The sequence below is a fragment of the Ictalurus punctatus genome, chromosome 18 (genome assembly GCF_001660625.3).
Source record: "Ictalurus punctatus breed USDA103 chromosome 18, Coco_2.0, whole genome shotgun sequence".
Lineage (NCBI taxonomy): Eukaryota > Metazoa > Chordata > Actinopteri > Siluriformes > Ictaluridae > Ictalurus > Ictalurus punctatus.
Window position 1 is genome coordinate 714,803 of NC_030433.2, and position 23,620 is coordinate 738,422.

Sequence of the window (23,620 nt, forward strand, 5' to 3'; positions counted from 1 at the left end):
TGTACTTACACTGGCCAGAATTTTGATTTAGTAACTATATCGGCTTTTCCTATATTAACAACACTAATTTCCACAAGAGCATCCTGAACAGAAGTGTCACTGACACCTAGTCGTGTGAAATAAACACTTATCTTTACTTCATTCACTGGTCTCTCCTGATTGAACTTTTCATTTATTTTCAAGGAGTATCATCTACTACACTTCACTTCACACCACTAGGTGCAAGTGACACTTCTAGTTCGAGCTGCTTTTGTGGAAATTAGTGTAGAGTTAGTATAGGAAAAGTCGCTATAGTTACTAAATCAGAATTCTGGCCAGTGTAACTACAATGCACCTATGTCGATAGGTGACATTCTGGAGAGAACGTCGGAGGGCGTGGCGTGGTGACGTAATGACGTGTGCCGTTAATCGGACTATGTTCTTTCACATGTAAACACCTTAATCACAATATTATCTCATTCAGAATAAGGTCAATCGTTAGATTATTGCTGTCCGTGTCAATGTCTAATATTTTAAAAACGGAAGCAGCACAAACGAGACTATTTGGGGTGAATTTGATTCATGGGGAGGGGAGGGAGGGGCGCTGAGTGACGTCACCGTAATTCTACACAATGTCTATTCAATTCAATTGTATTTGTATAAGCGCTTTTAACAATGGATATTGTCTCAAAGTGACCTCAGAATGACCTATAAATATTATTTTAATATCTCAAAAACCGAAGTGGCACAAACGATTGAGACTAGTTTTGCCGACGTTTTGTGTTGGGTGGGGGCCGACTTCACGCAGGTGATATTTTAAGTATAAAAAAAAACAATGGAAACATTTTTTTTTTACCCAATGTGTACCGTACAAGGTTATTCATATCAACCTGTAAACTAGACATTCTACCGTGTGTTAATGATTCCGAGGATGTGTTTTCAGGTGTACTGCAGCTTTAAGTGAGCTCTCCATGGTAAGTAGGAAGCGTGGCTGTTCGAGAGCGTGCATTTTCTGCGCGCGCGCCAGTGTCGTACAGAGACAGAAAAACAATCATTTATATAACAATTTAGCAAAGTGTCTTCGAAACTACGATCACCGGCACAGGACCGCGAGTGTCCGAGGAGTCCCCGGGTGAGCACGCCGAAACTGTCCTGTATTTCTCTGTGTATTCGGTTTCAGTTTAATGATGTTTACACGATACAAAGACGGTCCGGAAAATGAGCCGGGTTGCGGGCGGAGAGGCCCGCGCAGAGCCTTCCGTCCTGAGGCTTCCGCCCCTCGCCGGGACGTGAAGAAGTCGATGTCTTCGTTTATATTTTAGTCGTCTATTACATATATAGGACATTGGAGTCTGTCGTAGCTCGTTATCTGACGTGTAGCCTTTCGAAAGGAGGTAAGCCGGTAATGAACGTGGAGGTTCAGTGCACGAATTGGCAACGGAACGGAAGCCGGTTCCTCTGCGGTGTCTCTTAGCTGTGCTGAGCGGAGAGCGGAGCAGCTTGAGCCGCTAGCGATACGGCGACAGCGCGGTGCGAGGCTCGGGCTCTCGAGCCTACCGACTTGAGGGGGAAATTAAACAAAGAACGCTGAGTATTAATGGAATAATTATGTTCTCAAACACTTCTCGGGAATAGTCCACGTCTGTAACGGTTAGCTTGTAGATATGGAAGTAGTTTGTGTAAACGAATAAGCGCATTTCATGTCGCTCTGGCGCTTGGAGCTGAAGCCGCGTATGCTAAAGGCTCCTGAGGTGAACACGAACACAATGTGGTCACTGTAACCTGAGGTGCTTCCTGACGGAGTTACTCTTCGGACAGATTAATCAACTTTCACTCTTTGCGTCTGTGAATCGATGTGAATGGGGGTTTTATTGGTGAGACTGCGTTTTCTCGCACATCGTGGCTGCAGTATTAAGAACGGATCATTTAGTAGCAAACATTTCACTTACTGATGCTGGCTGGATTTTAAAAACAGTTTGTATGATTTTTACCACAGACCTGCACGTGACTGACTCACCTGCTCGACTCACCTGCTCGACTCGCCGCGCGGAGAAGGTAAAAGAGAAGGTAAACATTTGTAGCGCAAAAAAAAGTGACTATATTTTTCTGTTACGTTAAAGTTTGTAAACGTATTTTAGTTCTTGACATGAACACCGCACATTAACACTTTCACAAGTATTTTTTTGTGAAAAAGTTTTGGAGTTAAATGAGTAGTTGAGAGAAAATTTTGAATATATAGCCTTCTTGTCTTCACACCAACTGTAGCTAGTCAGCTAGGTAACCTCACACCAGTTATAGCTAGTCAGCTAGGTAACCTCACACCAACTGTAGCTGGTCAGCTAGGTAACCTCACACCAACTGTAGCTGGTCAGCTAGGTAACCTCACACCAAGTGTAACTAGTCAGCTAGGTAACCTCACACCAACTGTAGCTAGTCAGCTAGGTAACCTCACACCAACTGTAGCTAGTCAGCTATGTAACCTCACACCAACTGTAGCTAGTCAGCTAGGTAACCTCACACCAACTGTAGCTAGTCAGCTATGTAACCTCACACCAACTGTAGCTAGTCAGCTAGGTAACCTCACACCAACTGTAGCTAGTCAGCTATGTAACCTCACACCAATTGTAGCTAGTCAGCTATGTAAACTCACACCAATTGTAATTAGTCAGCTAGGTAACCTCACACCAACTGTAGCTAGTCAGCTAGGTAACCTCACACCAACTGTAGCTAGTCAGCTAGGTAACCTCACACCAACTGTAACTAGTCAGCTAGGTAACCTCACACCAACTGTAGCTAGTCAGCTAGGTAACCTCACACCAACTGTAGCTAGTCAGCTAGGTAACCTCACACCAACTGTAACTAGTCAGCTAGGTAACCTCACACCAACTGTAGCTGGTCAGCTAGGTAACCTCACACCAACTGTAGCTGGTCAGCTAGGTAACCTCACACCAACTGTAGCTGGTCAGCTAGGTAACCTCACACCAACTGTAGCTGGTCAGCTAGGTAACCTCACATCAACTGTGGCTAGTCAGATAGGTAACCTCACGCCAACTGTAGCTAGTCAGCTAGGTAACCTCACGCCAACTGTAGCTAGGACATACTGGTTGCACTAGAGATATGAGGCTTGCTAGCAAGTAATGGACGTCTATCTAACCCGAGTATTTTCCCCAAATATCTGCCTCAGATTGCATCCAGTTTTTCAGGAGTGTTATGCAGAATTGTAGATGTGGTAAACATGAACAAAACTTCACCATGTAGCTGAACATAAGTTATCGTATAAAGTGGTTATCCTGGACAATTGGAATCACATTGACGTTCTTATTATTCAGTCCACACAGGCTGCTCCTCTTTTAGTTGGAAGGGAGCATTGTAGCTCAAAGCTGGAAGTGATTCAAACGATGATCTAGACCTCTTTGGTGAAAAAGAAATGCACTCTCATCCTGATGCAATAAGACCCAAGTTGCTACAACCTGATGCCGATTGGTTATAATCTGACTAGAGCTGCAGAAACTAATCGATTAAGAAAATCGTCGTCGATGAATCTCATGATCGATTAGTTGGTCTGCATGGGGCACGTTTAGTCGTTGCTTTACTTCTGTTCTGAAAACACGCATCAGAAATGTAGTAGAGAGTACAGACCAAAGTTGTGTCCCAAATGACGTACTATGCACTTTGTACTCTACCGTCTAGTGTATGAATTTTAGAAGGGTCGTATCATCTCAAATGGAACATTAGCTTTTTTTAAAAAAAAATATCATTAAGCAGAAGTGTAAGCCGTTTCCCAGTTCATGGCGCATTAGCAGAATACCTAGAGTCAACGAAAATGAATTTCTTCATTTTACTGTTTCTCAGTGTTACCTTTTACACCCAACATGACCTCAGTTACCGTTAGATGGAGGCATAATTGTCAAGAGACAGTGTGTGTGGGGGGTGGGGGCGCCAAGGCTTCTGAGGCATGCGAGCATTTTATATTAAATGCCACAAAGAAGATTGTATCCTGAAAACTTTACAAAGCAGAGCTTGTGTAGCATGGAAGCATGACAGTGATGCACGAGTACAAACTTGTGTTTATACCTAAAATGCTCTACTGTGTGCAACGGGTTGGGGTTAGACTTTCGGTTAGTAAAAAAAGTGTTAGTGTTTCATTGAGACAATACTACCCATCTAAAACTCGTACACTAGACGGTAGAGTGCATAGTGTGTAGTACGTCATTTGGGACACAACTTTGGTCTGTACTCTCTGCTGTATTTCTGATGTGTGTTTTTGGAACAGAAGTAACACAATGAGTAAACTTCCCCGTGCCGTGTGCAGACCAGCAAATGAGATTTGTTGGAATGATTTTCATAATTGATTATTATCGATTTTATTTATTAGTGGTTGCAGCTCCAGACCAGACAGTGTTCAAGAAGTAATGTTTTACAATATATTCACATCAGGGCATGTGTGCCATAAGTTGAATGCTATAACACATGAAAATGAATATATGTGTCTAATAGGATCATTTCTTCCTTTTTCAGAATGTTACGAGGTCACAGATAGAGGTCCCAAGCCCCACCTTCCCCCTAATCTGTCATTCTATAATGTTTCTGAAAACGGTTCCTCCTGTGGTGGCAGTTCACTCAGAATGGAGGTCCGGTAAGAGCCTGAGCCTGCCACTTTGCTTCAATGATAGTGCTTCAGACAGTGACTTTGTATCTTCCAGCGGAACCCCCATCCCGCACAAAGTCCAGATGATCATTGACAGCCTCTGCAGCACACAGTCCTCAGATATGAGCAATGAGGTCAACGCTAGTTCCCAGTCTGCCCTCAACCTGCCCAAGTCGTCATGTGGAGGCCACAAGTCTTGTCACATGGACACACTAGCAAGGTCTCGACGAGCAGCGACAGACAGCAGTAAGCTTCATGCATATGGCTCTGATGCCACTGAAGGTTCCGACAGCGACGATTCAGTAGATCGAGGGATCGAGGAGGCCATCCAGGAGTACCTGAAGGAGAAAGTGGACCACCAGCATAAAAGGGAGCCAATGGAGAGCCCAATACAGACACCTAAAATTGAGCAGGGAGGCATTTGTATTCCAGACGTACCTACACAGCTCATGCATTCCACCAAGGTACTAAGCACTAGCAACCATACCCTGAAAGGTTCAAAAGGAATCCAGCCATTGGTAACCTTGAAGAAAAAGAAAAAAACAATCAACGAGAACCCAGTTGGAAAAACAGGTGCTGCTAAAGCCTTGCCTACAAAAGCTCTGGCTTCCTCTGGAACACCTTTGTGTTTGCCACAAGTGGATTGTACACCACCTTCACTCAGAATAAAGGTGGAGGAGGAAGATTTAATGGATTCAAGCAGTGATGATGGCATCGAAGAGGCCATACAGAAATTTCAGCAAGAAGAGAAGGAGCGTACCGAGGGCTTGAGGTACTTTCAGCTGAAGGAGGTACTGGACTCTAGTAGTGATGATGGCATTGAGGAGGCCATCCGGAACTACCAACAGGAACAGCAGAAGGACAAAGAACACAAACTTCACCCAAAGCAAAGTTGCTTGATGTCTGATCGCATCAGTGTTAAACCTTTAAAAAAACTAGCTAAGAAGAAAAACAAAAAGAAAAATGCAGTGGAACCTAAAGAAATGAAGTGTGCTTCACCTAAACCTGTAGGCCTCTCTCTCAGCATGTTGCCTACATGTTGCCTGAGTGCCAGTGGAGATCCACTGTGCACCACTAGAGCTGAAGAGCCACAGGATGGGCGGCAGATTCACTCCACACTCACTGTCAACACTACTGCCGAGCTGATGTGTGCTGAGGCCATCTTGGACATCTCCAAGACTGTCATGCCAGTAGCATTTGAGCCCACCTTGGACCTAGCCTGTACCCCTGCAACAGAGACTCCATCTTTCCTTCCCACTGGTGTTTCACTACAGCAGTATGAAAAGAGTGACGAGAGCTCTGTGGACAGCGAGGATGGAATTGAGCAAGAGATTCGTAAATTTCTGGAGCTTAAAGCAAAGCTGCATGAACAGGCAACCACAACTGACTACTCTGGAGTATCCACAGTCTCTAAAGCCACACAGCACATTAAAGTTGAGGAGGATCAGAACAAAGTACTGAGACTGTCCTTCTCACGTAAAAGGAAACGGAAAGAAGAAGCTAGCAAGAGATGTAAACCAGGAATTGCTGGTAATACCATCAAAGAAGAGCCTCAAACCAAGCCCGTAACCCAGAGTGATTTTTCTCCTGTTACATGGCACACCTGTAGCCCAAATACCGTAAAGAACAGCAACCCTACACAGAACTCTCCCCAGCATAGCATTACCGAAGGATCCACATCCATGAACAAGGGTTCCAGCTGTGGAACCAGCCCCCCAAAGTCTTTTATTGGCTCTGAGAGGAATTACAGCAGTGACAAGAGTAGCTCGTTGGACAGTGATGAGGATCTTGATGCAGCAATAAAAGATTTGCTCAAGACGAAGAAAAAAGTGAAAAAGAAAGTCCGGGACATGAAACTCAAGGCAGGAAAGAGCCATAAACCCATGCAACTACCAGGTACTGACGCCTTAAAAAAACACAAATCTGTCAAGGATCAAAAATTGGTTCTTGCAGCTAAACCCACGAAACCCAATGCTATAAAAAGCAGTAAAGGGCTGATGGGCATACCCAGACAGGACAAAGGTGCTAAACCTAAAGTTTTGAAGTCACAGAAGAACATCAAGAAACCTAAAGTCTTAACAAAGGACGATCAGGGCTCTGGACACAAGATAGCAGTCCCTGACGTCCAGTCTACACACGTCGATGAGGACAGCAGCTCAGTAGACAGCGATGACAGCATTGAACAAGAGATCCGTAGGTTCTTGGCTGAGAAAGCAAAAGGGTCTTCTACACCAGTGACCACACTGAAGCAGGATAACGTTGGAGGCGAAGAAGAAGCTGCCTTTGGTGCATTTGCAGAGAAAAATGTCAAAATAGAGGAGCTTCAGACAAAGTGTTCTGATCTCAAAAGGGCTTCATTGAGCGTTGACCCAAACCAGGACGAGCAAACACAGGGCACTGCCGTGAACATTAAGGGACCAGATTCCTCATTTGCCAGCTATTGCAGTTTGGAAGAGGATAGGACCGGTGATCAATTGCATGAGAGGACTTTGCATGAGTGTAGGAATATCAGCTTAGACACAGACAAGGATTGGGCTCAAAAGGTAACAGGAAAGTTCATAGACAGAACAGATTCTGAACCATTTGTTCTTAATGTAACTGGCCCACAGGAGCCCAAGGGTGAAGCGCAGCATCAGAACTTGTTCCTGATGAAGCACGATAACTGCAGTATAAGTACAGCTAGGGAAGATTCTTCAGCAGACCTGTCTAGCAGCTTGCAGAACAGGTGTAGAATTCCTCTTATAGAGGTTATCAGCACTGTGTGTCCCTCTACCCCCACAATAGGGAAACACTTTCTTAGTTCCTCTTCAGAGGTTCTCATGGTTGCCAAGGAAGATTGCCAGGAAAGTCCTGCCGAGAGCAGGTCGGATTCAGTCGACCTGTACAGTTGGGAAAGGAAAGGACAATGGGACCAGCCACCTAAACTGACCTCCAACACCAGACACACATCCTCTAACCCTGCGCACCTATCCCGGCACCTGCCTCCTTACCCCTCTCATCTTTCATGTGTCCCCCTGCCCCTTGCCCTATCCCAGCCACGTTCTGGTGCTAGCTTGGTGCACCTCCGCAGAGATCAGCCCTCAGTTGTAGCTCTGTCAGCTCACAAGTCCACTCACCTGCAGCTTAGAAATACACAGAAAGATACCAGAAAAATGAGTGAAGGGAGGGAGGAGGAGCAGGAGAGGTGCATAGATGAGACAGATGTAGAATCAGGTGAAGAGAGGACAGATAAGAGACAGCAGCAATGCAACCAGTGAGTACAGGCTCTCTCTATCTCTTTCTTTAATCTCAGAACCTGCAAAGAGCCAGCATAGACCCTATGCACGTCTTTCCACCTACAGTACTCCTTATGGCCTGTAATACTCCATAGAGTTGGCACATAGGAAAAATGATTGCTATGTTTTAGCATAGTTATGGTGATCTTTAGGATTCGTTTGTTTACATTTGTGTGCGTCTCAGATAAAAGTTGCCATCTGAGCTCATTTATTTTTTTTGCCCAGTTTGAGGGCAGCATCATGCGCATTCTTCTTGGTGTATGCGATCCATTAATTCTGTCCACTGGACCAACGTTTAATGATAGTTTTAACAAACAAGGCCTTCTCTGCCTGAGGAGACATTTTTACAAGCGTTAGTGAATCTTGTAATGTAGCTAAAATATTTGTCTTCATAGACATAGAAGTTGTTTAAATATGCTAATGTGGTGAAGTTGCACAAATAAAGTAGCAAGGGATGGTGAACAAGCAAATTTCACATGACCAATGTGCTAACAGTTGGGGTGGGTGATAATATTGATGGGTGACTTGAACATGATGCCTTCAAAGATTTCTTTATTTTGTTTATTTGCTGCCCCATGAGACCGGGACAGGTGAAGGATGTAGCTCCTCAGTTTGTTCTACAGATGAATATAGACAATATAAAGTTTTTGGAAATAATGTTGATAAATATTGTTATTGGTAAAAATGTCCGTTTTCACCGAGCTCTTTTTTCACATTCTGTTTGGAATCTAAGCTCTGGGTCCATGTTGGCTCTGTACAGGGCGGAATTCCCATCAGCACTCCATGGTTGCGCACTCTCTGTAGTTTATATTCGGGTGAGTCACATCATAAGCTGATATATAATGTAGTTGGGAAACGCTCCCAGGCGTTCTCTCACTTGCACCCTTATAACTGTTTGTTCAGCTGTCATTCAAGCTCTCATTCAGAATGTGTTTTGTGTGCTTTATTTCAACCCTTTCAGAGAGATTTTTGTTGTAAACGACAAACAGCGATATTGGGTAGAATTACTTCATCACACTGTCATTCAGAAAATTTCATAAAATTCTCTCGTTTCTTTTAGTTTCACTTTTTTGTTTTTTTCCTACCGTAAAATGATTTATTTTTTTATTTTTTTTTTTAAAAACAGAAAAGAACAGACCTTCTTGAAGACTTCATGATTACAGTGACAAAAGAATTTAAAAAAAAAAAAAGTGAATGTGCTTTCTGTAACACACATTTGCTTTATCAAGAATTGACAGTAGTTGTTATTTTTGTTAAGAATCTTTAGCATGAAATGAAATGCTACAGAATCGGTGCCTGCAGGGCTGAGGTTTATCTCCTTTAGATTCATTACCATCTCACCTTCTTAATTCCTGTACAATGCTTGAGTTCCCCTGGCCTTCACTTGGAGAACCCCTAAGTGTGCAAACACTAACATTTCTGCAGGTCTGACATACACCTGATTCAGCCCAAGCAAGAACCATGAGCTGTTTGAATTGAATCAGGCTGTGCTATGACCATGCCTATTTTTTATATATATATATATATATATATTATATTGGAAGCCCCCTCTGCACTACACATGTTTGTTCACTGCTATAACACACCCTATCTCCTGTGGTATTTTTTTTTAAAGCTTTTAATGAATTCCCTGAGAACCAATGCATTAATGCAGAGAAAAGTCAAATAGGTTTCCACCTCAGCACTTTTATTCTTCTTGCTCAATCAAATTAGTATGATTAGTAGACTTAGGTGGTGTCAACGTTTTCATATTGACATCCTGTCCATCAAAAATATTGGGGCGAAGGTTTTACTCGTCATAGTCCCTCTCTTTAATTCAGTTTGAAATCAGACAGTGCCTCTCCATACCACACGGGGGTGCTACAGGTTTAGCACAAGCTGGGCTACTGTAACAGCGACGCAAACCCCTGCGTGGTTTCATTGCTGTTTATATCGCAACTTGAACGGTCATGTTTCGTTCATACACATTTACACAACTTGAGGACGAACGTACCATGAAATTGTTCATACTATTTTTTTTGCACTGCTTACAAATTGTGCCATCTGATTGTTAATATTCTTATTTCTCTAATGAAACATCGCTGTAGATCACTTCAGACCGGTTATAACCCAGCCATTCCTTTCATTTTGTTTCTCGCCTGATTTCCATAAGTATACTGCATAACAATACATGACTTCTCATACATGGAGAAGTGCTAAGTTAGTTTATTTCTAATTCAGCCTAGGCTTTCCATATTCGGTTTGAATTTTTCAGTGGTTTTAAGGAAACCGGTTCAGCGTGAAATAAACTCGTTATTTTACGGATAGTAATACCCCATTAAATGACATTTCCTTTGTCAACTGATCCAAGTGTACATTAAGGAGGCCCTTGAAACAAAAAATTACAGAAGGGGAGTTTTGACCCAAACCACAGATGTGATTTTAAACTTTGCTTTTATATGACCTGTTTTGGTTTCTTTCATGGAAAGCATGGTGGTGCAGTAGGTTGTATTGCTGTCACTCATAGGCTCCTTAGCTCAGGTTACTGTCTGATCTCCCTGTATCCATGTGGGTTTTCTCCAGGTTATCTTCTTTCCTCCCACCTCCCGAAAAAGCATGCCGGTAGATGAATTGGCTATGCTAAATCGCCCCTAGGTGAATCAGTGTGCAAATGTGTGCGCTCGCTGGACTGGGATCTCATTCAGGGGTATTCCTGCCTCATGCTCACTGGAATAGGCTCTGGATCGAGCATGTTCCTGACCAGAATGACTGAAAAATCTTGAATGAATGAAGCTTCCTTTCACACTTTTAAGTATGTAGAACTATTTTCACAACATTGCTGATATTTCATCACATTTTATCAATGAATTCAGAGGAACGCACAGAAGAGGAATGGATATATCTCTGTAACTTTTTTTTTTAAATTTCATTTTGTTGATGTTTTCTTGTTATTCTTGTATTTCAGATGGTATATATCTATGCTAACATGGTTTGAAGTCATGAAAATGTTTACTGGCATTCAAAATGCAGAGACGGAATCATTTTCTCTAGCTTACATGCTTCTGCTTTTAAGAAATTGACCTGGGTTGGACCCTGCATACTGTCATTTGTTGTTTTGTTTTTTTTTTGTTGTTTTTTTTGTTTTTTTTAATCTCTGTCCTTGTTCCCTTAGTTAATGGCCCCATGTATGCTGCGTCAATACTCTGTGATCGGATCATGATTAGCTAGCATTTGACCATATTAAAAAGATGTAAATGCACAGATACGCATTATAACAGCTAGAGGTCATCTGGTGCAGACTGTGATCAGACTTCGGGGAGGTGTAAATACAGTCTGTACAGTGTGCTCCTATCAGACTGACCTTAAGCAGACATATGTACTGGTGGGATATGTCATGAAAATATTTTAAATATAGCAAAGGACCCAGAAAGGATGGCTAGTAATTTCTGCTATCATGGCTTGGCTCTTAACAGCCAGTTTCAAAGATGACATTTTCCTCAATTGAGGAAAATGAATAATAATAAAAAGAAGAAGAATCTCGGTATCAATAATCTCTGTACCAAATTCCTGCCCCTGCGACAGGACTAACATCCCAGCCTCTTGTATAGCGCGTGGGAGATGTGTACAGTTTGGATGACAAGAACACATAAATACGAGATGTAAACACACAGCCGAGATCAGAGCAGTTGTTGCCCGTATATGAATATAGAGACACAGATCATATGTTAATGTTAATGCAAGGTGTAACATGGGCATTTGTTTCCTTTTTGTGTGTCGACTGATTTTGTGTATGCATTTTACAATGTAAGAAAAATGTTATTTATTTTAATTTTGTAGATGTGAAGGATACTCTACTGGGCTGTGTCATCTTTCACTGTTTTTGCATAAAAATGAGCTTTTTTTTTTTTTTTTTTTTTTTTTGGTCCAGCTTTTTCATTCAGAGGCCAGATACACCAAGTGTCTTAAAATGTAATAAAAAGTGATGCTCAAACATCTGCCTGTAGATCTGTGTGTAGGGCTGCGTTATTAGCATTTTAGTTATGATTTTGGGTTCACTCACACCTACTAATATCACGAGCTTAGATGGTGCATTAAAGCACAAGCTCCGCATACAATATGTTTTTGACAAAAATCCTTCATCAGCAAGGTGCTTCTGAAGCTGTAGGAGGTGACACCAGGTGATGAACCACTTTTGGTTGAAGCATCCTGTTTCGTCTGCGAAAAACTGTCTTTATTGTTTAGCGTTTTGGTCTTTTGTCAAATAAATGCACAGAAATACTCTGCTCTTATGGATAGCAAACAATTGCAAACAAACACAGGTTTATCCAAAAAAAAAAAAAACTTTGTTAAATAGTGTGCAAGAATTATTGGCACCCTTTTAGTCAATACCCTGTGCTACCTCCCTTTGCCAAGATACCAGCTCTGAGTCTTCTCTTACAATGACTGATGAGGTTGGAGAGTGTTGATGTACGGCTTCTACTTTGTATAGTAAAGCCTTAACTTGCATCTGTGGATGCAGCGGCGAGTGGTGTCGAATGACAAAGCTTTACCAAAGTATTCCCGAGCCCATGTCAGGATCTCCATTACACATTCATGACGGTTTTAAGACAGTGACGTCTGAGGGATCGGAGATCACGCGCATTCAGAAGTGGTCTTTACGCACCAACATTTGACCGGATTCCTTTAATCTTTTAATTATAATTATACTATGATTACACGATTGCTTCACCTGTTTCACATTACCTTCTTATTTCAACTTGTAACATGGCTATTAATCCTGAATTGCCCCTGTCCCAGCTTTTTTGGAACATGTTGCATGCATCCGTTTCAAAATAAACGTTTTATCTTAAAAAAAACAACTATGCGCTTGATTAGGTAAAACATCAAATCCCTCGTCTTTATATGTTTTCCGTTTAAATACAAGTCAAAGTACATTTACACATCACTCCTCTTTGTTTTATTTGCATTTTCCATACTGTCACAACTTTTTGGGAATTGGGGTTCTATATTTTTCTCATGAATTCACAGGGGTGCTAATAATTGTGCCCACATATTTAACAAAGATATATTTTTTTATAAGCCTGCGTTGTGTTTGCTATCGTTTGATATCCGTAAGAGCAGAGTATTTTTGTGATTTTTTTTTGTATAAAAGATCAAAAGGTTAATAAAGACAATTCTTCACAGCCTTCTTTGCTCACATTTACAAGAGTGTCAATATTAGTGGAGGGCGCTCTATATATATTATATATAAATAACACACACACACACTGTCCACTTTAATAGGAACACCTGTACTCCTGCTCATTTATTCAGTTGATCAGCTAATCATATGGCAGCAGCACAATTCATAAAACCATGCAGATCCAGGTCAAGAGCTTATGCTAATCTCTGCGACTTTAACTGTGGCAGGGTTGTCGGTGTCAGCTGGGCATATTTGAGTATTTCGGAAACTGCTGATCTGGTGTCTTCACACACGCACACACACAACAGTCTCTAGAGTTTACACAGAATGGTGCAAAGAACAGAAAACATTGTGAGAGCGACAGTTCTGTGGGTAGAACTGATCGAATTCTTGTTGAGACGAGAGGTCGGAGGAAAATGGGCAGATTGGTTTAATCTGACAGGAAGGTTATAGTAACTCAAATAATCATTCTTTACAACTGTACTGAGCAGAAAAGCATCTTAGCATACACAGAACATCTAACCTTGAGCTAACAGAAGACCACATTGGGTTCTAATCCTGTCAGCCAAGAACTGGAATCTGAGGCTATTATTGGCATAGACTCAACGAAACTGGACAGTTTCTGAAATACTCAGACCAGCTGATCTGCCACGGTTAAAGTCACAGCTCACAACCCCCCATTCTGACGTTTGATGTGAACATTAACTGAAGGTTTTGACCTGCATTTGCATGATTTTATGCATTGTGCTGCTGCCACCTGATTGGCTGATTGGATAACTGCATCAATGAGCTGGTAAACAGATGTTCCTATTGAAGTGGACAATCAGTGTATATACAGTAAACACACACAGCGGGGTTCATAAGTCTGAGTATTAAAAAAGGTCAGATTGTGCCTTTCATATCCCTCTCTTCTATTGAGCAGTGGCTTATTACTTGCAACCCTGGCATGCACACCATTGTTGTTCAGTGTTCTCCTGATGGTGGACTCATGAACGTGAACATTAGCCAATGTGAGAGACCTTTAGTTGTTTAAAAGTTACTTTGGGTTCCTGTCTGACCTCAGAGTATTACACGTCTTGCTCTTGGAGTGATCTTTGTTGGCCAACCGCTCCTGGGGAGAGTAACTGTAGTCTTTAATGGTCTTCACAACACAAACGTGTGTTGTGAAGATCAGACTTTGATAGACCCTTGTTCAAATAAAACATCACGCTTACTCACACCTGATTGTTACAACATGCCACTGATTGAAAACACCTGGCTCTAATTTCACCTTCAAATTAACTGCTAATCCTAGAGGTTCACATACTTTTGCCACTCACAGATATGTAATATTGGACCATTTTCCTCAATAAATAAATGATCAAGTATTATATTTTTTGTCTCGTTTGTTTAATTGGGTTCTTGTCTACTTTTAGGACTTGTGTGAAAATCTGATGCTGTTTTAGGTGATATTTATGCAGAAATATAGGTCATTCTAAAGGGTTCGCAAACTTTCAAGCACCACTGTAGATGGGGAAATGTTGATGGACGGCAATTTTCAGGTCATGTCACAGATTTTCAATTGGATTTAAGTGTGAGATTGGTGTTCCTGTACTGTGCTTTAGGTCATTATCCTGTTGGGATTTAAAATCTGCTAGACACAGATTTCTGGCCGAATGATCTAGGTTCTCCTCAAGTATTTGCTTGCTCCATCCATGTTGGCCTTTATGGCAGCAAGCTTTCAGCTACTCCTGCTGAAAAGAGCATGACACTATGCCACCATACTTGATTGTAGGAATGGTGTTGACTGTGTGATGGGTTTTATTTGGTCTGACCCAAACCTATGCAGACCAAATGCCTCAAAATCTTGTGACTTGTCATTTGATTCATTTAGCACCTCTACTGATGAATTAGTGTACTCACCATGTATGTGCATGTGTGTGTGTGTGTGTGTGTGTGTGTGTGTGTGTGTGTGTGTGTGTGTGTGTGTGTTGCTCCACCAGATCTCTGTCCACCTGTATTGATGCAGGTGTGCTTCTCAGTCCCTACATTGCGCTCAACACAGAGGAAAGGAGCCGGAGATTCCGACACAATAAGCAGGTACAAACGCTTGTAATCTCTTGTGAGAGGAAATGAGGCAAAGCTGCCTTTGCATTCGACTCAATACTGAAACAAGCTAACTCAGAAAAAAGGAACATCATATCAGCATTTATATAGCACATTTTAACCTTAGCCATTCTACAAAGCACTTTACACTGTTTCTCATTCACACACACACACACACACACACACCCAAGACGCTAACCTGTCATCAGGAGCAACCTGAGGTTCAGTGTAATTGAGTCTGCTCTTTGTAAAAAATCTCGTTCAGTTGGATTGGAGTCAGGTGATCGACTGGGCCATTCTAACACGTTGATTTATTTCCTCTGAAACCAATTGAGAGTTTCCTTTGCTGTATGTTTTGGATCGTTGTCCTGCTGGAAGCTCCACCCACGTCTCATCTTCATCATCCTGGTGGATGGCAGCAGATTCTTCTCAAGAATCTCCCGGTAAAGGGCTCCGTTCATCGTTCCTTCAGTTATATGAAGTCTGCCAGTATCATGTGATGAGAAACAGCCCCACACCATGATGCTCCACCTCCACACTTCACTGTTGGTGTAGTGTTTTTAGGATGATGTGCAGTGACATTTCTTCTCCACACATGGTGTGTAGTCTCACAGCCAAAAAGTTCAGTTTTGCTCTCGTCTGACCAGACTACACTCTCCCAGTATTTCACAGGCTCGTCCAAATGAGTCGTAGCAAACTTTACACGAGCTTCGACATGCCTTTTCTTTAGTAATGGAGTCTTGTTTGTGAGCGTGAGTAGTGGAGTGCATTGCCTATTGTTTTCTCTGTGACGATGACACCTGCTGCCTCCAAGTGTTTCTGGAGCTCTTTCCGAGTGGTCCTTGGGCTACTCTTCTGACTATTCTTCTGACTCCCTGGTCAGAGATCTTGTGAGGAGGTCCTGTGTGTGGCCGGTTGATGATGGAGTGATGTTGCTTCCACTTGTGGATAACGGCCCCGATGGTGCTTTCTGGAGGATTCAGAAGTTTTGAAATACGTCTGTATCCGATTCCATCGATAAGTTTCACAACAATAAGGTTGTGAAGGTCTTGATAGAGCTCTTTGCTTTTACCCATCATGAGATGCTTCTTGTGTGACACCTTGGTAACGAAAAGCCTTTTTATAGACCATCAGTTTACTAACCCTTTTTTTTATTATTTACTTGATTCAAACCCAAAATCCATTCCCCTAGCTGTACTTATGGTCAGCCATGATACAGCACCCTGGGGCATTTGAGGCCTAAGGGACTCTGCTGGGGCAGAATTGTCTCAGCATAGCAATGAAAATATGACCTGATCAGTAGATCAGAGACTTAAATACTGAGCCACCACTGTTCCATATATATATATATATATATATATATATATATATATATATATATATATATATATATATATATATAAAGTATTTGTATATAATATAACTCTGCATGTGTACGTGTTTGTGTGTTACAGAGAGTGCTGAAATGTGCACGGAGGAAGCTGCAGTTCGTGTTCAGCAGTGTAAAGATGAAGAGCATATGATGCACACCTGAGAGACACAGAGTTGGTTTAATAGAATGAACGTGTAATGTGCTAATACACTACTTTATAGTTGGACTGTTTACCGTGTTCCTTTTTGCAATTTGTTTCAGTTGATTTTCATTTACTTCGCTGTGAAAAGAGTGTCGCATATACAGTGGCCTCCTGACCACGAAGACTCATTTCTTTATATTTGTAAACAATGTTGTGCTTTAAAAAAAAAAAAAATGTCGATGCAGTGAATGTTACAAATGATGTTTAAGCCATAAATTAGGCCTTATTTAATTAAGTAAAGCTGTTTGTGGCCTGCTTTTTACAGTTCACAATGTGCTGGATATGTCCTACTGGAATATACACATATATGCACACATATATACATATATATGTATGTGTGTGTGTGTGTGTGTGTATGTTTCACAACTTGAAGAAGTGTCATTTTTACATTAAGTATTATTTGTTTCCCAATGTAGAGTTCAGACTATCCCCATTCTCGTGCTTTTCTATACAGATCAGTACGGTCCATGTTTTGTTCACCGTTTCATCTAGAGTACGACCTGTATTCGAGTAAATCTTTGCCATGTGTTCCACGCCAACTTGCCATCAGGGCTGTGGCTGAAACACGACAGTGGTGTGCTTCAGTTAGGAGGAATTTGGGGTTGGGGCAGTACAGGAACACAAGAGGTACATGAACATGCATCCTGATAATCCACTAATTATCTGACTGAGCCAAGTCAGAATAAAATCTATTCCTGTGCATTCCTATTGTAACATCATAAACTCACTAAAGCCAGCTGGAATTCAGTTTGTACCCAGTCCAACAGTAGACCAATAACCGCCATGCAAACCTTCTACCTAGATTACTTTCACAAGTATCTTTGCGTATTTGCATACTGCTCTGTGAGGAAGCAAAGTTCACGCTACAGCCTTTAAAATATTTACACACAAATAATCCTTAATCCCGACACTTTTACCATCCTAACATTTAGTAGAAATGTTGACTTTTGGCTCTGCATTAGTGCGTAGGTGTCATGTCATGTCAGAGTAACCGTGCAGAAACTACATTTCCTAACAGCCGGAGCACACCACGTGGCCATATCATACTGTGCTGGTTTAAAGTTTGTGAACCCCATCTGTTAACCGCTCGGGACAAACAAGAGACTCATGAACAACTCTCAGTCGTTGATGCTCCTGGTAGCAATACACAGTATTAAGAATAAAGGTTATGTAAACTCTTTAACGAGTTCATTTGTGTAAATTCAGTTATTATTGTGTCTTGTGGACTACATGTAAACATGTGTTATGTGAAATAGCGTATTCAGGGCAGGATTAAATTAAAAAAAACAAAAATCAATTTTAACTATCCCAATTTTAATGATTTTTGCAGATTCTGCAAGGGGTATGTACATTTATGAGCACAACTGTATGTGTAGGAGTAAGGAGTTAAATGTGGGATTTTGTGAAATGGTTTTAAAATAAGCTCCTTTGCCCTCTATATGTGTGGTTAATTAAAGAGATTTCCTGAGTCACACTTTTATTGAGCTTTTACTGAAGCTTCTTTGCTGAAGGTTATGGCTCATGATTAGTCCATTCAAATGCACATCCAGGAAGAAAGTACGTCCTTCGTTACTGTCCAATGTACAAAACTGTTCACCACATTCTGTGTCAGATTTGTGGTCAATATACTGGAGTTTTCTTTCGTCCTGACAGAGGAATTCCTTCTGTATATTTCTGTGTCCATGTTTCAACCAACCTCTTTTTTTTATTTTTTTTTATCAAGAATACTTGGTGTCCGAGATCTTTTTCCATAGCAGTGTTTTGAGATTGTTTAACACAAGTGAGTGATGCACCTCCATTTGTGAGGCCAGGCCACTCAGTGTCATGCAGGTGCGTAGTTGCTTGTCCAAGTCGTCCATCAAGTCAGACGGTGCCCCAAAAAACAGGAAATCCCTCAGGAGGGCGCACACTTTAGCTAGATTTGGTCGCACCACTTCCGTGTTGCACTGTTTGGCCAAACGGTCACAAGTGGCTGTGCAGTCGCTCCCAAACGTGCAGTCAGTGTTGACTTGGCAAGCTCGTCCTCTCAGGAATGCCCGCACTGTTGCTTCTGGTACCACACTTCCCAGGTCAAGCATCTTGCAGTCGTAGTTGGCGCTGTAGCCTACTCGCTGGGGTGTGGCATCACACATGTAGAAAGTGCCATAGGCACCATGGAAGAGTTCTTCGACCATCTCTAGCAGACCGATCGCAACACGGGCACGGTGTGGCCAAGCCGGAGCCAGCCAGTGGTTCAGGGAGCTGCTTAGAGCTTTGGGCAACAGGGGGTGGAGCCAAGACGGTATGTTCACACTAAAGAGGGTGCTATGGGCCACATGCTCTGTGGTGTAAAGTTGGCCACAAAACCCCAATAGATGGGGCGCATGCTCTTTATCCTGTAGCACCAGAGTCAAGACGAACTCATTGATGCGCAGCAGAGCCCACACTGACTTCGCTTCAGCTAGAGACACTTTACCATCAGCGTTGACATCAGCCAGTGAGACAATGCGCAAGACAAGTGAGCCAAGAGACAGCTGTTCCCCCAGACTGTTCTACAGAGAGGACAGAAAGATAACCAGACAGACAGAAAGACAAAGAAAGATGTTGGAAAGAAAGACAAAGAAAACTGAGGAAACCTCAGTTTTGTGTAAAATAAATAAATAAATAAATGAATCAGTGGACAGAAGTACCTTGAGAAAGTCGTGTAGCATCTCTCGGAATTCATCCATGGACGTGCCCCGGGTGGGTTTATCATACAGACTGGCATCACGCTGAGCATCATGCAATCCACACTTTACTACCACAGCTTTCTCTTTCCACATGGCACTGTATACCTGCAACACACACACATACACACACAGGTCTTACTATCCTTGTAAGGATTGTCAATCATCCATGATATGCCACATCTAACACTAATCTTAAGAAGTTGAAGGGCATGTATGAGTGTGTGTGGTATGAGATTATGTGACTTTGGTCTTTGTCCAATCAGCTGAGCAGTTTTACTCTTTACATGTTCAACTTCAGACAAATTCAAACAAAGATTTCAACATTTTTTTCTGTGTTCAAACATCTGAGTGCATCTAGTACTACTCCACGCATGGCAGGTAATTGCAAATGCACCTGTCAAAATGAGGTGTTGGGCATCAGGGGATGATCAGTTGTGTTACCGTTTAAATGAATGATATGGATTGTGAATGTGTTTACCTGATGTGTAGGCGATGTGGAGAGGCAGCGCTGTAGAGTTAGAGTTTTCTCCTCACACAACGACTTACACACAGAGCCAGAGATGACCCCCTTATGGTAGTGCTCGCACTGATATATACACACACACACACACACACACACGACAACATTTTCATATTCTAAGGAAAGCCTGTTACTATGTGAGTACAATACACATACAGTATCTACATGAGTTCCTGCCACTGCTGTGTACATCGCTTGTGAGTGATGCCTTACTTGGCCTGATCATAACAGTGTGTGTGAGAGTCATCCAACAAACTAAGTTTCTTGACTCAAAAATTAAAAGTATTTCAAACATCTCATATCATAAATTCTGACAATTATCTACATACAGTATACAGTATGAATCTGGGTGGATTAAACGATTAAAGAAAACTCTTTAATGCCAAGTTGAATAAACTAGATGCTTGCACCGATTATATGACAGTGAACATTAATGCAGTGATTTACAGTGAACACGGCCGATGTCAGATGTGCATTCTGGGAGCTGTAGTGCAGTAGCTTACAATGAGCATTGTACAGACATGTCCCCTGCACAGCTCCGAGTAGGAGGAGTACTGTATGTAGACAACCCAGCTGGCCACCAGTACACCCAACCATGCCACCATCAGGTACTTCACCTTCACTGCAGGCAAGCGGGACTGAGCAGAAAAAAGTGAGAAAGAAACAGAAAAAGACCACGTTATTAAGAAGTTAGGAAGAAGTGAGACAAGGAAACTTTTTGGCAAACGTTTGGACTCCTCACAGACGATCTTCTCCAGTAAAGACAGACGGACACTTAAACACAGGTTGATACACACAAAGTGAAGGAATCACAACAATATATCCGAGACAAGCTAAATAATCTTTGTAGCATGTGATAAATAAACTGCTGGTTTAAAAAAAAAAAAAAAAAAAAAAAGTTAATTCATTAAGTTATTTCATGCATAAGAATCTATTATCCTCACACATGAACATTTAACTTAAACTTTTAAATGTTTGGTGATAAGATATTCCACATTAGTACTATATTTTATGTACCTAGTATAGATGAGATTGTTTTAGAAACACGGATGTCTGAAAATATACAGAAAGTGTTACGACTATACAGAAGACCATACAGAGTGATTTGTGCACGAGAAATGATAAACTCTCCTCCACATACGGTCAGGTCCATATATATTTGGACACTGACGAGTTTTGTTATTTTGGCTGTTTACCAAAAGATATTCAAGTTGCAGTTAAATAATGAATAGGGGCTCGAAGTGCAGTCTCTAATCTTTCATTCAAATGTATTCCCATCCACACTGAAGGAAGAGTTTAGGAATTACAGCTCTTTAATATGTGGCCCCCTCTCTTTCAAGGGACCAAAAGTAATTGGACATTTGACTCAAAAGCTGTTCCATGGACAGGTGTGGACTATCCCTTTATTGTTTCCTCATCGGTTATGCAGGTAAAAGGTCTGGAGTTGATTCCAAGTGTGTCATTTTCATTTGGAAGCTGTTGCTGTGAACCCACAGCATGCAATCAAAGGAGCTCTCAATGCGAGTGAAACAGGCCGTCCTTAGGCTGCGAGAGTTGATTCAGTGGTGTAGGAGTTATATGCAATATCACAATGTCAATATAATAATAAATGATAATGGTTATATAAGTATAAATTTAGAGTATCACCATGCTTGTTTTAAGGCACTTTCTTAGCAGAAGCTAAATATGACAATAAATCTTAAGTCGCTCAGCAGTAGCTCAACCGTTTTGGGGTCGCGGTCATTGTTGTTATTAATAATCCATCCATCCATCCATCTTCTATACCACTTATCTTTCAAGGTCGCAGGGATCCTGGCGCCTATCCCAGGGAGCATGCATTGCAGGGCACAATCATATACTCATTCATACACTATGGACACTTTGGACACGCCAATCAGCCTACCATGCATGTTGGACTGGGGGAGGAAACCGGAGTACCCGGAGGAAACATGCAAACTCCGTACACACAGGGCAATCAAACCCCCAACCCTGGCAGTGTGAAGGAACATGCTAACCACTAAGCCACCGTGCACCCGTTAGTAATAATAATAACTGTTATTATTAACATTATTATTATTATTATTATTATTATTATTATTAGTGGTAGGAATAGTGCTGGGTTATTGTTCAGCACGGAGAAAGATGAAACTGCACCCTACCTGCAGGCCCTTGGAAAGCGGGCACAGCAGCACGAGATGCACGAGCCTCCGCAAAGCGCGCGGCATCTTCGCGAGCCGCTCATGTCCTCTCACCGCCATACGTAATACTGCGACCCGACATTGCGCGCGCACCCCCGCTTTAAAATCACTACAAGGACCTACAATGGCCACGGAGAGGATTCAAACGGGGTCCCCGAAAACGACCTCGGTCCTTTCTACAAAAACTCAGTTCGGTGCCGACGTGTGTTTTATCTCTGCGGGTTTTCCTTTGATGAATGAAACAATGTCCTCTCGTAGCCTGAATGTTAAGAACGAGTCCTTTCTAGTGCCGCATCCTGCAGAAACTCGCATCGCTCGTGTTTCCTAAACCTTCCGCGCTCGAGCTGCTGCTTTAACGGTCCGTTCTGAGACATACGTGATGTGAGGCCCGGTTCTCCGGCCCTCACGCGCACTAACGAATGGACGAACGGCTTTTCTCTTTCTGCCTCGTTGTGATTCGACGGTGTTTTAAAGGGGTGGTTGATGCGGGGTCGGGGTGGGGGGGGACCCGTCCAAAGGAAAATACTCTCTTAAAGGAATAGTTTTGAGGGACGGGCTGGAATCTCAGGCGAAATTCAGACATGCAACTCAAATCTGATTTTGGTATATTGAAGCAGGAAATAATTTGTGCCGTAACATTTGTATTCCATTTCAAATACGATTAAAATTTGATTTAGGTGGCCATGTGTGTGGAGTGTGCGTGTTCATCCCCGTGCTGCGGGGGTTTCCTCCGGGTACTCCGGTTTCCTCCCCCAGTCCAAACACATGCATGGTAGGCTGATCGGCGTGTCCGTAGTGTCCGTAGTGTATGAACGTGTGTGTGAGTGTGTATGTGATTGTGCCCTGCGATGGACTGGCACCCTGTCCAGGGTGTACCCCGCCTTGTGCCCCATGCTCCCTGGAATAGGCTCCAGGATTCCCCGAGACACTGAAAAGGATAAGCGGTATAGAAGATGGATGGATGGATAGTCTCCATTTTTGGTCCAAGTGCATTTACCTTTCATTAATTCACTTTCCTTTTCAAATCCTAAAATAGAAAAAAAGGAAAGCAACTAATCCAAATTTGGATGTCAGAAACATTTTTCTCTACACTGTGAGTTAGCAGAACTCAAAAATTAAGGCAGTCAGTTTTCCTTAAAATGTTTAGTTTATAAACTCAAATATCCGAGTTTTGTCCACCTTGCAGTTTTAGCATTGGTTGCACGCATATTTTAAGTGTTCTACTTTATTAATGAGTTTATTAATGAGCAACTCAGAATGTTTATTACTGTCAAATGTTTACTATTATTCAAAACAGTATGTGTATTTGTATCGTGATTATCTTTCTTTACTTTGTGCCCAGAGTTCATAGTTTATGTTTTGTGTTTTGTTTGGATCTTTATTAAACTAAAATATGCACTTGCATCCAACTCGCCTCCCATTTCATGACAAATAGTGTGTTTCGCGTAATGTCTTATCACAACAACTAACAG

At 42.0% G+C, this 23,620-nt stretch overlaps 2 protein-coding genes across 6 annotated transcripts; one reads left to right on the plus strand and one right to left on the minus strand.

The window, feature by feature from the left end:
• Positions 1 to 944: 944 nt before the first annotated feature.
• Positions 945 to 18,196, plus strand: ppp1r26 (protein phosphatase 1, regulatory subunit 26). Of its 5 annotated transcripts, XR_008398302.1 has the most exons (6): positions 945 to 1,111; positions 1,976 to 2,046; positions 4,498 to 7,880; positions 8,636 to 8,717; positions 15,046 to 15,142; positions 16,603 to 18,196. XR_008398302.1 is itself a non-coding variant. In XM_017493268.3 (5 exons), the coding sequence occupies exons 3-5, from the start codon at positions 4,561 to 4,563 to the stop codon at positions 16,669 to 16,671; spliced, it is 3,486 nt and encodes a 1,161-aa protein (XP_017348757.1). In that variant the 5' UTR covers positions 946 to 1,111; positions 1,976 to 2,046; positions 4,498 to 4,560; the 3' UTR covers positions 16,672 to 18,196. The 5 variants fall into 5 exon arrangements, 4 of the variants coding, with proteins under 4 accessions (XP_017348757.1, XP_017348759.1, XP_017348758.1 ...); XM_017493268.3 differs by lacking the exon at positions 8,636 to 8,717 and having other exon boundaries at positions 946 to 1,111; XM_017493270.3 differs by lacking the exon at positions 8,636 to 8,717 and having other exon boundaries at positions 946 to 1,111; positions 1,976 to 2,034.
• Positions 18,016 to 22,606, minus strand: dipk1b (divergent protein kinase domain 1B). Its single transcript, XM_017491971.3, has 5 exons — positions 22,110 to 22,606; positions 20,454 to 20,588; positions 19,909 to 20,016; positions 19,392 to 19,535; positions 18,016 to 19,253 (listed from the first exon to the last, which is right to left on the minus strand). Exons 1-5 carry the CDS (start codon positions 22,206 to 22,208, stop codon positions 18,441 to 18,443), a joined length of 1,299 nt encoding a protein of 432 aa, XP_017347460.1. The 5' UTR covers positions 22,209 to 22,606; the 3' UTR covers positions 18,016 to 18,440.
• Positions 22,607 to 23,620: the final 1,014 nt, after the last annotated feature.